Source organism: Bemisia tabaci, chromosome 8 (assembly GCF_918797505.1).
Source record: "Bemisia tabaci chromosome 8, PGI_BMITA_v3".
Classification (NCBI taxonomy): domain Eukaryota; kingdom Metazoa; phylum Arthropoda; class Insecta; order Hemiptera; family Aleyrodidae; genus Bemisia; species Bemisia tabaci.
Window position 1 is genome coordinate 11,187,808 of NC_092800.1, and position 14,182 is coordinate 11,201,989.

At 41.5% G+C, this 14,182-nt stretch overlaps 1 protein-coding gene across 1 annotated transcript in view; it reads right to left on the reverse strand.

Annotated features, from left to right (window-relative positions):
* Positions 1-14,182, reverse strand: part of LOC109033497 (glucose dehydrogenase [FAD, quinone]) — an 85,431-nt gene that overhangs the window by 25,577 nt on the left and 45,672 nt on the right. Inside the window, exons 5-6 of the mRNA XM_072303524.1 lie at positions 3,398-3,630; positions 13-204 (exon numbers count right to left, since the gene is read on the reverse strand). Coding sequence (XP_072159625.1) covers positions 13-204; positions 3,398-3,630 — 425 coding nt within the window. The remainder of the gene's footprint in view (positions 1-12; positions 205-3,397; positions 3,631-14,182) is intronic.

Here is a 14,182-nt window from a genome sequence, read left to right on the forward strand (position 1 = left end):
GTTCGGACTCACCTCTCGTCGGGCAAGGGCGGCCTGGTGGATGCCGTCCCTGACGAACTGGACCCCGTAAGCGCGCTTGGTGTGCGGGTGGATGAGGATCCGCGTGACGTGGGCGCCCATGGCGACGTGCAGGTTGCGTCGGTGCCGCGCCGGGCGCAAGAAAGCCTTCGCCGTGCTGCATCGACTTCCCCGCCGAATCGTCCCCTGTTAAATTTAAATTGCAAATTAAAATACTTAAATTAAAGAAAAAACAATTAAACAGATTTGAAGTTAACGTTATTCTTTGGAACACATTTCAAGGAGATATCCATCTCTGTGACTTGGCTTTAGTGCAATGTTAATAATCGAGGAGTGGAATTCGGTGCCGAAATCTGTATAGCGCTTAAAAACCCTCTAGTGGTATGATTGCGAAGTGAAATTACCCTGATAAAAATATTTGTGTTCTTGGGTTATTTTTGGTTAGTAAAATTTACTTACAGTACATTATTTACGAGCTAAGTAAAATTTCAATTGCTTGTAATGAGTCAGTTTTGCTCAGCGTGATTCCAACTATCCTCTTATCTATGTATTGATTTTTTTCAGTCTTTGATTTTTTTACAGTTCCATAAGTGTAGTAATTGGACGTATTTCTGTCAAACGGAACTATGTGCATGATGCCGTGAGCTCTGTTATGCATATATTCTTATGGGTCTCAGGGCTCATGCCTTAATGCACATAGTTCCGTTTGATAGAAATACGTCCAATTGTAATAATGTTGATCCCCCCTTTCTGCCGTTTGCCTTTCGGCAGATAAAATCGACTGCTTTTCAATCAAACCGCTTTCGCAAATCAGTTCAGCGATTAATCTTCTGATTGGGAGTCATGTATGACCTTCTGAGAGAGGGAAAGGAAGTTCATACGGAATTGATGTCAGCCTATTGCGCCAATTTTGACGGTGAGCAATCAGCAAGAATTCTACCCGCTGAATTCAGAACCGCAGCTATATTTGGATGCGCGCGAACCGCAGTCATTGGCTGTAGTGTTGAAAGTTCAGTTAATAGTCTCTGAATTTTGACCTGTTCAACGTAATCGATCGGAATGATTTACAACGTCGCCAAAATTTCGCAATTGGTTAGCTCTTGTCTGCTGTGCTACGTAAAAACGCAGTACGAGCATTCGAATGTTGCCAAATTTACTCTCAGAAAATATTTATTTTTGAAGAAAGTTATGAATATTTTATTGAACTATTTTCAATTATGCCTTCTTAGCCATTCGTCCGATCTTCAATTGTCAGGGAATTTCACTAAAATGTGTCAGGGAAATGTCAGAGAATTTAATTTTCTAAATTCTGCGGCAACCTTGGATATTTGCTTCTGTAAAATGAAGTTTTTTTAGCCTATCATTTCGTCACCTCCCGGCCAAAGTATCACGAGCGCCATGCGACGTTTAAAAATTTCCGCCGCAGTTTTATTTTTTTACAGAGAAATTTGTCTACTAAGCTCTCCAGAAATTTCTCTGAATTTTCTGTGTGCTGCCGATAAAATTCAGTGAAGTTTTCAAACAGGTTCAACGAACAATTTATGTGGGAAAAAATTAAATTGCGGTAGAAATTTTTAAAAGTCGCATGGTGCTTGTGATACCTTGGCCGGAAGGTGACGATTTACTGTTTTCCTAATGCGCATCTTTCAAATTCCCGGCAAATGAGTAACGAGTGAGCCAGATGCCAGTGTCGCGGCGTGAATGATCGATTGATCGATTGATCGATTATCGATATCTCGCCATTTGAAGCTATGGTAAAGAATCGATTACGAAGGTGTTCGCTGCGAACACCCTGATGATCGATATTTTTTCATAGGTTTAAGTGGCGTATCAATCGATATATCGTAAAGCACGCCACGCCACTGCCGGACGCTATAGAACCGGAATGCATCTAATGTTCCGTGACTGATATTTCACCCTAAATACCGAGTGAGCAATCTCGAAAACCAAGTATTTATCTGTTTTTTGCACCGGTTGACGCGACTCTGAGGATCTCGTTGATGATTGATGGTCCGTTGCGTCAGAGTGGACACGGACAGCGGACGCGCCATCAACTTTAACAGTTCACCATCCCGGGCGAGACTCTCTCTATGCGCACCGAGCGCTCACAATTTTAGTGCCGAAAAAGTTGCCCAAACTTTGCGCAACGGGGTGCCGGAGTTTATTGTTCGCCGATACTTGCGTCACCGACTATTTTTGCGACCAGATCCGCCGCGAATTTCTCAACTTTGATCGGTTATTTCGACTGGACTAGTCACAAGCCGTGAGTTCTCGGCAATCGTCTTTGATGTCGTAAAAAGTTGGTCACACTCACACGAATCACGTGTTCATAAACTGCGTAAAATAGAGTCAACTATTTGGACGAAACCATCATGTGTAAAATTATTGATTTTATCCATCCCTGGTAATCCCCTGACTTCCTGGTTTTCACGGGAAAAACTTTTAGGACCCAAAAGGGTAGCCAATCACGAATTCGAATAATCTAGAGTGATTTATCATCATAACTGTAACGACCTGTTTGTTAGGCACGTATTTGACCTATTTTTTTTTACTTAAGTACATTCATTTTTGCAGAAGGATGCTCTTACTCATCTATGCACATTCTTGGCCATTTTGGTTTGATATTGGATCTGAAGATTCGCAGCGAAATTTTTATAGTGTTTTTCGTTTTAGTGGGTTGACTACCCTTTTGCGCCATAAGAGCTTCATATTTAGATACGTCCGTCCTCTCCCTACAGTGTGTCTAGTTTTTTTTTTTCTTTTTTTTTTTCATTTTGGGAAATCCTGATGAAATCCTGATTTTTGACTGCTAATTCCTGATTTCATAATTTTTCCAAATCCTGTGGTTTTCCTGAGTTTTTGCGGAGGAAAATTAAAATTGCTGCAAAGGCGTATGCGAATGCAGAACTCTAAAATTTTCTCAAACCGACTTTTCTCAGATCCAGATTTTACGGACAATTTTTCCTTAAATCCTGATGAAATCGGGATCACATCCTGATTGACCTCAAATCCTGGTAGAATCGAGAAAATCTTGATGCTAGACACCCTGTATATAGGTACTCCAATTTTTGCATGAGATTAGAAAAAAATCGGTGACATTTTCAGTCAGAAATGCCAGGGTTCTCCTAGTAAAACTGCAATTTCCGAGGGGGAATTCGGCAACATTGAGATGTAGTTACGTTCTTTCGCGAGGACAAAAACGAAATTTGTACAGTGTTTTAGAGACCCTCCGTAAAATGGACGTATTTCTATCAAACGGAACTATGTGCCTTAAGACATGAGCCCTGAGACCCATATGAATATGTGCATAACAGGGCTCACGTCATGATGCACATAGTTCTGTTTGATAGAAATACGTTCAAATTAAAGGATTCCTCACCTGAGCGACCATGAATCCAGCCTGCTCGGCGCCGTTGATGTCCCTGTTCTTGTAGCCGATCTCCTCGCCGGCCGCGACGAAGGCGACGACGAGCGGGGTCCTCCACGGCGCCTCCTGGATCGTCAGGTACCCGCCGGAGCGATGGTAAGGCGTCCGCGTCAGGTACGGGTTCCGGTTGTCCTCGCTCTTCAGGAAGTAGTGTATCACATCTTTGTAGCTCCAGCCCGGGTTCCCTGCAGAAACCAACAAAATTCACCATTTTTATCAGTGATATTTCTTGTAAGGAACACCGAAATAAAAGATTGGTAGAATTTACCATTCCTTCACGCTGTATTTCACACAGCGTCAATTCAGAGTCAATTCTGCCAGAAGAAAGGTAAAGGTTACTATACACTGGTACAGGTAAAATTGACCATTATTATCATTGATATTTCTTGTAAGTAACACCGAACAAAAAGATTGGTAGAACAAGCAGTGAACTCCAACACAATGTGTTGATAAGGCGCGTCATATACTCGCACATATCAACCCCTTTAGTTTTCGTTTACAGAGATTTCAAAAAAGGCAAGCAGCACAACAAGAGAATTAACGATCCAACAGTGCAAGGTCAACGAGGCACCTTGACGAGACCGTGTATTGTAAATCTAGAAAGCTATTCGAACAAATTTAAGTTTTTTGATCTGCCTCAAGCAAAATCTTATCAGATTCTTGAAGAAAAGTGCTACGGAAAAATTTAAGCGAAGAAAGGAAAAATTCTGTCGAACTCCTAGAAGATAAAGTCGATTTAAAGGTATTTTTGGGCTAAAATACCCAAATCACCGGTATTATAAATCCCGTTATATTATTGAAAAGAGATTTATACTCGATATAAATGCAATTGTATTAAATATGTCTTGATTTTTTTATTTTAAACGTCTTTTCATGCAAAGAAGCTTAACCATGTCCATGCTTTATTCATTCATGAATTGAAAGTAAGCAATCCACATCCCGAAAATCTACCGATTTGCCGTGAAAAATTGCAGAAACTTGATATATCAGGTCGATGTACCCACTCTTTGAATTTACCAATCGATTTAGTGAGTGCACGTATGTGAAAGTCAAAATGCTATAGTCATTTTGGGTGCATTCATTTTTCATGAAACAATTGTAAGTAATTTCAATCCCGAAAAACCATACATTTTCCGTATAAAATCGAAAAAATCAAAATATGTCGACTCCCTGACGTGAAAATTAAATTCTACGTGTGAAAATACTTATGTATCGATATGCTGAACAGAATGCCCGCCTCTCCTCGTAATTTACAAACCGTTCCTATACTCATCTCAAAATTTTTCTCAGAGCTTTGTGTTATTATCAGCTTCCATTTAAACCCCGGTTTGATGGCCGAATCGGCTGCCCAAAAAGCAAGCCATTTTTGAAGGGCTCTATGAGAAATTCGTGATATTATCAGCTCTCAGGAAATCACCCCATGGGTAAAATTGCTGGTATAAATTTTCGAGAGCTTAAAATAATCGTATTCAAGAAACTAAGGCATTAAACTATGGAGTCAATTTCGTTTTAATAATGTAACGGGATTTACTTGTCTTCAGGTCAAAACTTATACAAGGAAGCCCCTTGCAAGAGGCTAATTTTTTGTAATTTCACTCAATTTTTTCTCCTTTTTATAATTGAATTGCTTGTCACATTCTGAGGTCAATCATATTAAATTGTAATTTATACATTTCTTTTTTTTCCCCTTCATTTTATTTTTTGTTTGGAGAAGTTTTGTTGATTTCTTCGGATTTCGAATACTGTAACTTCTCTTCTATTTGGCCGATTTTTATGAATGAGACCTCTTTTAATTCGTGTTTCAACGGAGAGTAAGGAAAAAATTGCTAAAAACTCGCGAAATAATTTTTTCGAAAATTGGGCGAATCCTAGCGTGACGGTGAAATGGTTAATGAAGCGTAAGTAATTGGGCGAGGAGCTGAGGATCCCGGCCTAGCTTGGCGACCGTCATTAGCTATTGTTCGTCAAGACGCCGACGCAGTGATCAGGAGCGTGGGGAAGAGAGGGGTAAGTGGATTCCTGTATGAGCCACGTTTAGCTAATGGTCTAATGAGTCTCGAGGCTCATCACAGATTGCACTTACACAGATTGCACTGTATTTCTTAGTTTTAATAAGAAATAAAATATAATTCTGTAAAATTAGTAAATAAATACCAAGACAATTATTCAGGATGTCAAAGACTGACTGAAAACTTTTTATTAACCTCATATGATAAAAATATTATTATCAGCTGACACTGACATTGTTGTCAGATGAACAGCACTATCAGAGCACGGGTACCAACTTTTGAAAAGTATAACAGAGGTTTGGAGATCTGTCAAAGCAACGTTCTGAACAAAGCGGAGGAGTTAAATTCTCATTCCGAGAGTGCCGACCTGCTCAGCCATCCTCGAATCAATTCGCTTGATTCTGCTTATATATGCATATTTTAAATCAGCGCGTCGTACTCTTAGGCTTTTTTTAAGAAAACCAAGTAACGTAGACTCTTGGTATTCACTGCACATAAACTAGAGAGCCCCAGAATGAGAAACAACTTTAAATCATAATTATTGACGGATAAATAAACTTTTTACACGCTTTGGAAAATCTCAGAAGTTCGCGGTAGTCACTTTTCGGTAAGGAACTAAGGGACTCGGTTATTGTATCGAGCAAGGTTCGAAACGATCGCAAAGGCGGTATACTACGTATACGCGCCAATTTACCATTCATTCACGCTATATTTCACACAGCGCGAAGTACGGACCCCCTTTTACTCCCCAAGGGAATCCGGGATCATAAAATTCGGATTCCTGAGGGTCGATTTCCTACTCATCCCCGCGATCCTGGACTTCGAGCGACGCAAATTAATCGAAAAAAAAGGCCTGTTACGGTAGGTGTAGGCCACCCCCTAATGGTCGACACGCGGTTCAACCCCTAGAATGCGCTTCTCACCCTCTCAGGACCGCGATTCATGAAAATCGGTCCGGTAGATATTTAGAATGAACCATGACAAAAAATGGGCATTTACGAAAGGCCTGTTTCGGTAGGTCAGAGCCACCCTGTACACTGCCGTGCTAAGGAAGAACGCCGTATGAACATTCGAGAGTTGCCAAATTTCCTTCGCTGAAATGTCTATTTTTGAGGAAATTTATGAATATTTTTCTCTGAAATTTTCAGGAACTTTGAGTGAAATTGCGAACAAAATTATCTGAAAAATTGGAAAGAAAATATACATCAGTTTACAAGGAAATTCACATTTTATCGAAGGAAATTTGGCAACGCCTGAAGGTTCATACAGCGTTTTTCCTTAGCACGGCTGTATATGAGCCCAATTAAAAATGTTCTCCTCACTAGGAGGGATCTTCCAACTTTCTAATGGCACCAGGCATCTATCCCTCACTAAATGAAACCGGAAGCACTCTCGAATAGTTTGATTCTGCAAAAGTTAGCTTTGGAAAGCCCGAGCTTTTAAATGGCGCCATTAAAGCGACAGCTTGGCCGCGGCGAAAAAGTGCGGGAAACAGAAGCACGCGACAAACGGACGGTTATCTGACAATCGGATCGGACGAAGAACAATTAAAACTTCACATCACGTCACATTCACGCACTGCGGCGCCCGTCAGATCTTCCGGGTCGGCCTCCGATCCCGCTCCGATCGAGTAAGTTTAGAGGAGTCCTCGCTGAAATCTCGGGAGATAATCTACCGTAATTGGCATGGTTGCCGCGCCTGATGGTTTTTCAAATGGCAGTAAAATTTCACTCGAAGCTTATTTTTCCTCCAGCGGGCCGATTATTGACATCGATAGACAAGGCGATAGACAAAGAAGACGTACGGGGTATGGAGCTATCCTATTGGTTGAAATGGGTGGTTCCTATAGACTAAGAGAGAAAATGATGGACTAACTATCGGGTCCCTCGTGAGTTGCCGTTAGTTAGTCTATTATCTACCTCCTTTGTCCATTAAAGCCACCCGCTTACACCAATATGATCCCTCCATATTCTTTTTGTCTTCTTTGACTATGGCTTTTTCTATCAATTTCAATAATCGGCCCTCAGGAACCTTTTCCGGCCCCTGTTACTAACCTTGGGTCATTTTGGATAGAACAGAATCATATGTGACAGGATTTCTGAAAAGCGACCTTATCTTCAAGAGTTCAAAGTTCTCTGGAAAAAAAACACATTGGATCTAGAGTCCAGACTCTTAAAAACATCGACAAGGAAAAATACTCTCGATTCAATCAGATTTAAGCTTAAATCAAGAACCAAGCCTCTTAATTTTTAGCGGATTTCCTTTTGATTTAAGCTTAAATCTGATTGAATCAAGAGTCCTTTTTCTTGTCAATGTTTTCAAGAGTCAGGACTTCAGATCCAATGTGTTTTTTTTTTCCAGTGCAGACCAGAATCATATGTGACAGGATTTGTGAAAAGCAACCTTATCTTCAAAAGTTCAAAGTTTATTTATTGGTGCCACTGCACAGAGGGAGAAAATCTGGACATTTCAACGCAAATTTGATCTTGAAAGTTTAAAAATTAAGGAAGACTTGACGTCTTGGAGTGTAAAGTCAAACATGCTTAAGTTTTAGGTTAAATCTAGGTCAGGAACTCCAGCATGTACACCAAAAAGGGGCATCTAGCGCCTTTTTGGTGAGAAAATGAGACTAAAACCGCGCGTAGCTTGTTCCCAAGGCTCACAAGATCTGGATGCAACTATTCGTGCCCTTTGGATGTGCGTGTAGTATTCGCAAAAGTGAAGGCGCTTGTCATGTGTAACAAAGACATCCTGGCGACAAGTGAATACTTCCACTTTCGGGGCCACACCACACAACCATCGGTATCACATGCTTGTTGGCTGTTGAGTAACGTGTCGCGAAGCTCATTTGGTGAACAATTCTTTGTTTGTTCAACTTGGCAGGCGCGCTGTTTCACCTGAAGCTGAAAACTACTGAGAATTTCAGCGATTTTCGTTAACGATAATCGTGTTTTACGTGAAATCCTTATCAGCGGGCTGATCTATGAAATTAATGGACAAGAAAAATTGATAGACAAAGAAGACAAAAGGGATACATAGGGCCTCTATTGGTGGAAGCGGGTGGTTGTAATGGACAAAGAAAGTAGATAATAGACTAACTAACGGCAACCCACGAGGGACCTTACACTTAGTCCATAATTTTCTCCTTTAGTCAATGGAAACCAACCATTTCAACCAATGGGATTGCTTCATCCACATAATGTCCTCTGCGTCTATGTAGCTTTGTCTATCAATTTCAACGATCAGCCCGCTGGATCGTAGCTCCAGAGGAGTCGTAGCCTTTACTAAAAGACATTGGTTTAATTGTATTGTCCAGCTACACAATGTTTCTGCATTGGACCACAACTCTTTAAAACCCTATCATTTTTAAGGCTAACTAAAAAAGTCTGGTTTAAGTTTGTTTTCGTATCCATGTGTTGAAGTCTCCGAAGTTAAGGACTCCTAAGAAGTAGGTTTGAAACGATGTGCACTGAAAAAATGGATTCATGTTCAACTTTAAAGACTTCGCATAGCAATTGAAAGTTAATCCCATGAAATCCCATCAATTTTTAGTTAAGAACAATAATATCTATGGGAACCAGCTATTTCAACCATTAGGATCGCTCCATGAAGTCTCTTAAAATAACTCACTAACGCATAAAACTCTTTAAAACCCTATTATTTTTAGGGCTAACTAAAAAAAGTCTGGTTGAAGTTTGTTATAGTATCCATGCGTTGAAGTCTCCAAAGTTGAGGACTCCTATGAAGTGGGTTTGAAACGATGTGCACTGAAAAATTTATGGATTCATGTTCAACATGAAAGACTTCACATGGCAATTGAAAGTTAATCCCATGAAATCCCGCTAATTTTTGGTTAACACTGGAAAAATAAAAACACTTTGGATCTTAAGTCCAGACTCTTAAAAAAACATCGACAAGAAAAAATACTCTTGATTCAATGGGATTTTTGCTTGAATCAAAACGAAATCCGCTTAAATTAAGAGGCTTGGTTCTTGATTTAAGCTAGATTCTGATTGAATCAAGAGTACTTTTTCTTGTCGATGTTTTTAAGAGTCTGGACTCTAGATCCAATGTGTTTTTTTTCCAGTGATTGGACCAAAACTCTTTAAAACCCTATCATTTTTAAGGCTAACTAAAAAAAAGTCTGGTCTAAGTTTGTTTTCGTATCCATGCGTTTAAGTCTCCGAAGTTAAGGACTCCTAGGAAGTGGGTTTGAAACGATGTCCCGAAAAATTTATGGATTCATGTTCAACTTGAAAGACTTCGCATGGCATTTGAAAGTTAATCCCATGAAATCCCATCAATTTTTAGTTGATAACAATATTGTCTATGGGAACCAGCTATTTCAACCAACAGGATCGCCCCATACCCCCAATGACTTCCTTATCTATGAATTTCAAGATTTAGCCCGCTGATCTGGCAACCTCCAAGGCGGATTTTCTCACGGCTCGACATGGCGGGATCGGAACAATATTTTATGTAAAAAGCGAAGATGTAACGCGTGAGCGCGCGGCACGAGCGGCGCACGAAACCGCGCGTTCGATTTCGTACGAGTTTCAGAGCGTGAAGCTACTCTTCGGAAGCGGCTGACCCCGAGAGCGGCCGCCGCGTTGCGCAACGAGGATTACCCGGCGCGCGGCCCGTTTCGTAATGGTCGCTCGCACTCCGGGTCTGCAAGTGTTTTCACACCCACCGCCCCCGCCAAGAAAGTAAATTCGGTGAAGTTTTACCGGGAAGGTTGGTGTGGTGCCCTCCAAGTACGGACTCCTGGAGTGCTTCCATCTACGGTCGGTTGACTTTTGAGGTCCGAGGGATTACGTCGTTGGGTCAACAATCACTGGGTCACTTCATGTTTGCCGACTTGAGGATCACAAAAGATGTGTTCTCTGTACTGCCGTGCCAATGAAAAAAGCCGTATGAACATTCGAGAGTTGGCTTTCCTACGATAAAATGATTATTTTTGAAGACAGTTATGAATATTTTCCTCTTAAATGGAGATGTTGCATGTATAAGAGTAGCTGCATCATTAGAGGCACGGTTGACTTAGCCGAAAGGGTCATTGGGTCAATCATACCTATGGCGAGTGCAATGGAGATGTTGCATGTGTGAGGAATTTGCGATTTGACTGTTGATTCTAATGTAAAAGTTCGTGAGAAACACGATGGTGCCACTGGTTTTCTCTGAAATCATCTCCCAAGCTCAAAAAAGCTCTCAAGTTGAGGCCAAACTGGAGGGGATATCCTACCCTACCCTGAGAGTCCACGTCTACATCAAGACAAACTCTCCATGCAAAGATAGGGAGCAAATACATTGACAGGGCTGCCACTTTATTTGGGGACTCCAAAACTGAAAACACGGCAACCCTGCTAATGTATTTGCTCCCTATCTTTGCATGGAGAGTTTGTTTTGATGTAGAGGTGGACTCTCAGGGTAGGGTGGGATATCCCCTCCATCTTGGCCTCAACTTGAGAGCTTTTTTTGAGCTTGGAAGATGATTTCAGAAAAAAACCAGTGGCATCATCGTGTTTCTCGCGAACTTTTACATTAGAATCAACAGTCAAATCGCAAATCCCTCACACATGCAACATCTCCATTTTCAGAATCTTTAGGTGAAATTGCGATGATCAATCGTTGTGATTTTTGAGATATCTTCTATTAGTAATGACTTATCTTTTTTCTGCAGCTGAAGTTTTCAGCAGGCCCATTACTGACATATCCGTATACTCCTCTGATAGACTTCCTACCGTAAACCTGTCATCCTCATAGTGGTCTCCTCATACACCCCTCCCCCCATCATTCCCCATTTCGTAAAACTAAGGCCCTTGCAGCCTGATTGTTGAAATTTTGTGTTTGTCGGGTGGAAATGTATGACATAGGTTAAATGGCGAAGCGTGATTGGTCGGCTACGTCTTATCGTTGCTTTGTCGCGCTGTGTCTAGTGGAATAGTCGACAAACTAAAAGCACCTCTTGAGTATCCGACAGTATGTCGTCCATTCCACTCGACAAACCACGACAAAGCAACGATAAGACGTAGCCGACCAATCAAGCTTCGCCATTTAACCTAAATGGACGTATTTCTACCAAACAGACCTATGTGCTGGTGAGAAATATGGGGTGTGCTCGTCGAAGCTGGATAAAAAGCAATGTAAAAGTGGGCGTGATTCTTTTTGAAGAATTGGAAAGGCGGGATTTTACATTCTATCAAACAGACCTATGTGCCAACTGAATGCGTGATTCATGAGCCGCGGGCATGGCAAGAGAGCGGTATGGACAGGGCTCATGAGTTAAAGACGAAGCGGAAGCGGGACGACGGCGGTTCCATCTCCGTTGACGTCACTGGCGCTTTATTATTCTCATTCACTCTTACGGCCAGAGAACTAACGAGCACACCCCATATTTCTCACCTCCTCATAGGTCTGTTTGGTAGAAATACGTCCAAATGTCATCCATTTCCACCCGAAAAACACAAAATTTCAACTATCAAGCTGCTGGAAAGCTCTCTCCAATGCGTGCGTCGTTCGTCCCCGTCTTCTCCACGGCGAACTTTTCACCGGACTCCTGCCTCAGTGCCTCAGCTCATGTCTCCGCACTCACATATGAATGCGTCCGTCGTCTTCGCCCGGTTCAAACGTTCGTCGCCGTTGTCGGCCGTGTAAACGGCCGCCCGTCGCGTCACACCGCAGACTGCTGAGTCACGCCCGACACCACTTACAGCGTTGCCATTTTCGGTGGGTATTAACTAAAATTCAAGGGAGAATCTTCGTTTAGTGGTGTTAATAATATTTAGACGGTTTCATTTGGCAATGCGGCAAGGAAGCGCGACGATGACGCCGGGAAAACGTTGATCTTATGCGACGCGCGGGTAAATGGCCGAGTCGCCTGTCGCGTCGTCGAATCGGTTTTTGGCGCCGACGTCAAATTGACGTCAAAATTAAAAAAACCAAAAGTTATCCTTTCCATAAGTGGAATTTATGTCTGCTTCGATGTGACTCGTGAACAGAGAATCCCCTGCAGTAACACTGAAAGAAAATATTGGTAGAATGTGTTTTTCACATAGCGTGAATGAATGGAAAATTCTGCCAATCTTCAAGTCGATTCTGCCAGAGTAATGCTTACCAGTATCAGTTTATAGTGCCGTTTATCTTTCTTCTGGCAGAATTGACTCTGAATTAACGCTGTGTGAAATACAGCGTGAGGGAATGGTAAATTCTACCAATCTTTTTTTTCAGTGAACGATTCTAGCAATTTGATAGGGTGAGGCGAAATTACGCCGAAAAAAGAGGTAGGGGTTGTTCGACGATATGACCATTTCCAAATAATTATGGTAGTATCCCAATAAATTAGGTTACTATCCCAAATGTCGCGGTACAATCCCAACCTGCATTGCTATACTTCTACAAATTAATTGGAAATGTTCATACTTTCTTAACAATTAGGGGTAATACCATAATTAAGGAATAATCCTGCATTTTTTCCGTATAAAGTTGTTGGCCAACGCTTTTCCCTGAATGATGGCTGATGACCAATTTGATGAGCATTAAATCAAATAAAATTCGCCCAATGATGGCTGATGGATGTCAAGATGAGCACCTTGCCAGGGAAGTTTTTTCAAATTAGGTTAGGTTTGCAAAATCGATTACTCAATTCGTTGATCATCATTCATCAGTCATCATTAGCCGAATCTGAGCATGACTTTTATAAGTAACTTTTTCTCCATTGGGAAGAGGGAAAGAGAGTAAGCGGAGTCTGTAACATATATTATCCGTGATCATTACTTATGACTTTGCTGAGATTTAAAATTATGTATTCGATCGCGAAAAACGAACTTAATCTACCCATAGTTTTAGAAGAGCTGTTTGCGTACTTTCTCCGGGATATTCACCTCTTTCATGCTTCTTTCCCGGCACGAAAGAACTCCACTCCAAGGCTGCAAAATTGACTCAAACAATTAATTTCCTCATGAGAATAAACCTGCATAATTTTCGCCGAAATTTGTCAACTTTTTTAATGAGATCAGAAGAAGAAGTAGTGAAACATTCAGCCAGGAATTGCCAAGATTTTCCTGATAAAAATGCAATTAGAGAGGGAAATTGGCAAAATTGAAATTTAGTTACGTACTTTCGTGGAGGAATCGACGCTTTGACCCACAGCACACCCGCACAAGAAACCTTAGGTTCGTTCGATAAATCTAATATATCATAGCTCCATGCAGTCAAACCCTATCGGCATTCGAATAGAAATTACATTCTAACAAGCAAATTTCTCAGGTGCGAATACGCCTGTTTACCAGTGGCGACCGTGCTTTTCGATGTATCGATTGATTTGCCATTTAAACCTATGGGAAAGGATCGATAAACAGGGTAGCCTTAATAATCGATTCTTTACCACAGCTTCAAATGGAAAAATATCGATTTTCGATCGTTCACGCCTCGCCTCTGCTGTCTACTATAAGAACGCGAGGAACATCTGCAAAAAAGATCGCTGAGGCCCTTCCTGTGCGCCAAAATGATCCAATCTCTCTATCATCGTTCCACGTTCCATGTCGGAGGCTTACCCATTCGTTAATAAGCTACTCAGAAGATTTACGGCCCACGCACACCTGCAAACGGCGTGTCATAGCATAGCCAATGGGTCGTTGATTTTGATCAATCGATGCCTTCTACGACGGCCACGTTTTCATTGCTATGCAAAGTGCGTTCGAAGGTGTGTACAGGTCTTTACTGCCGT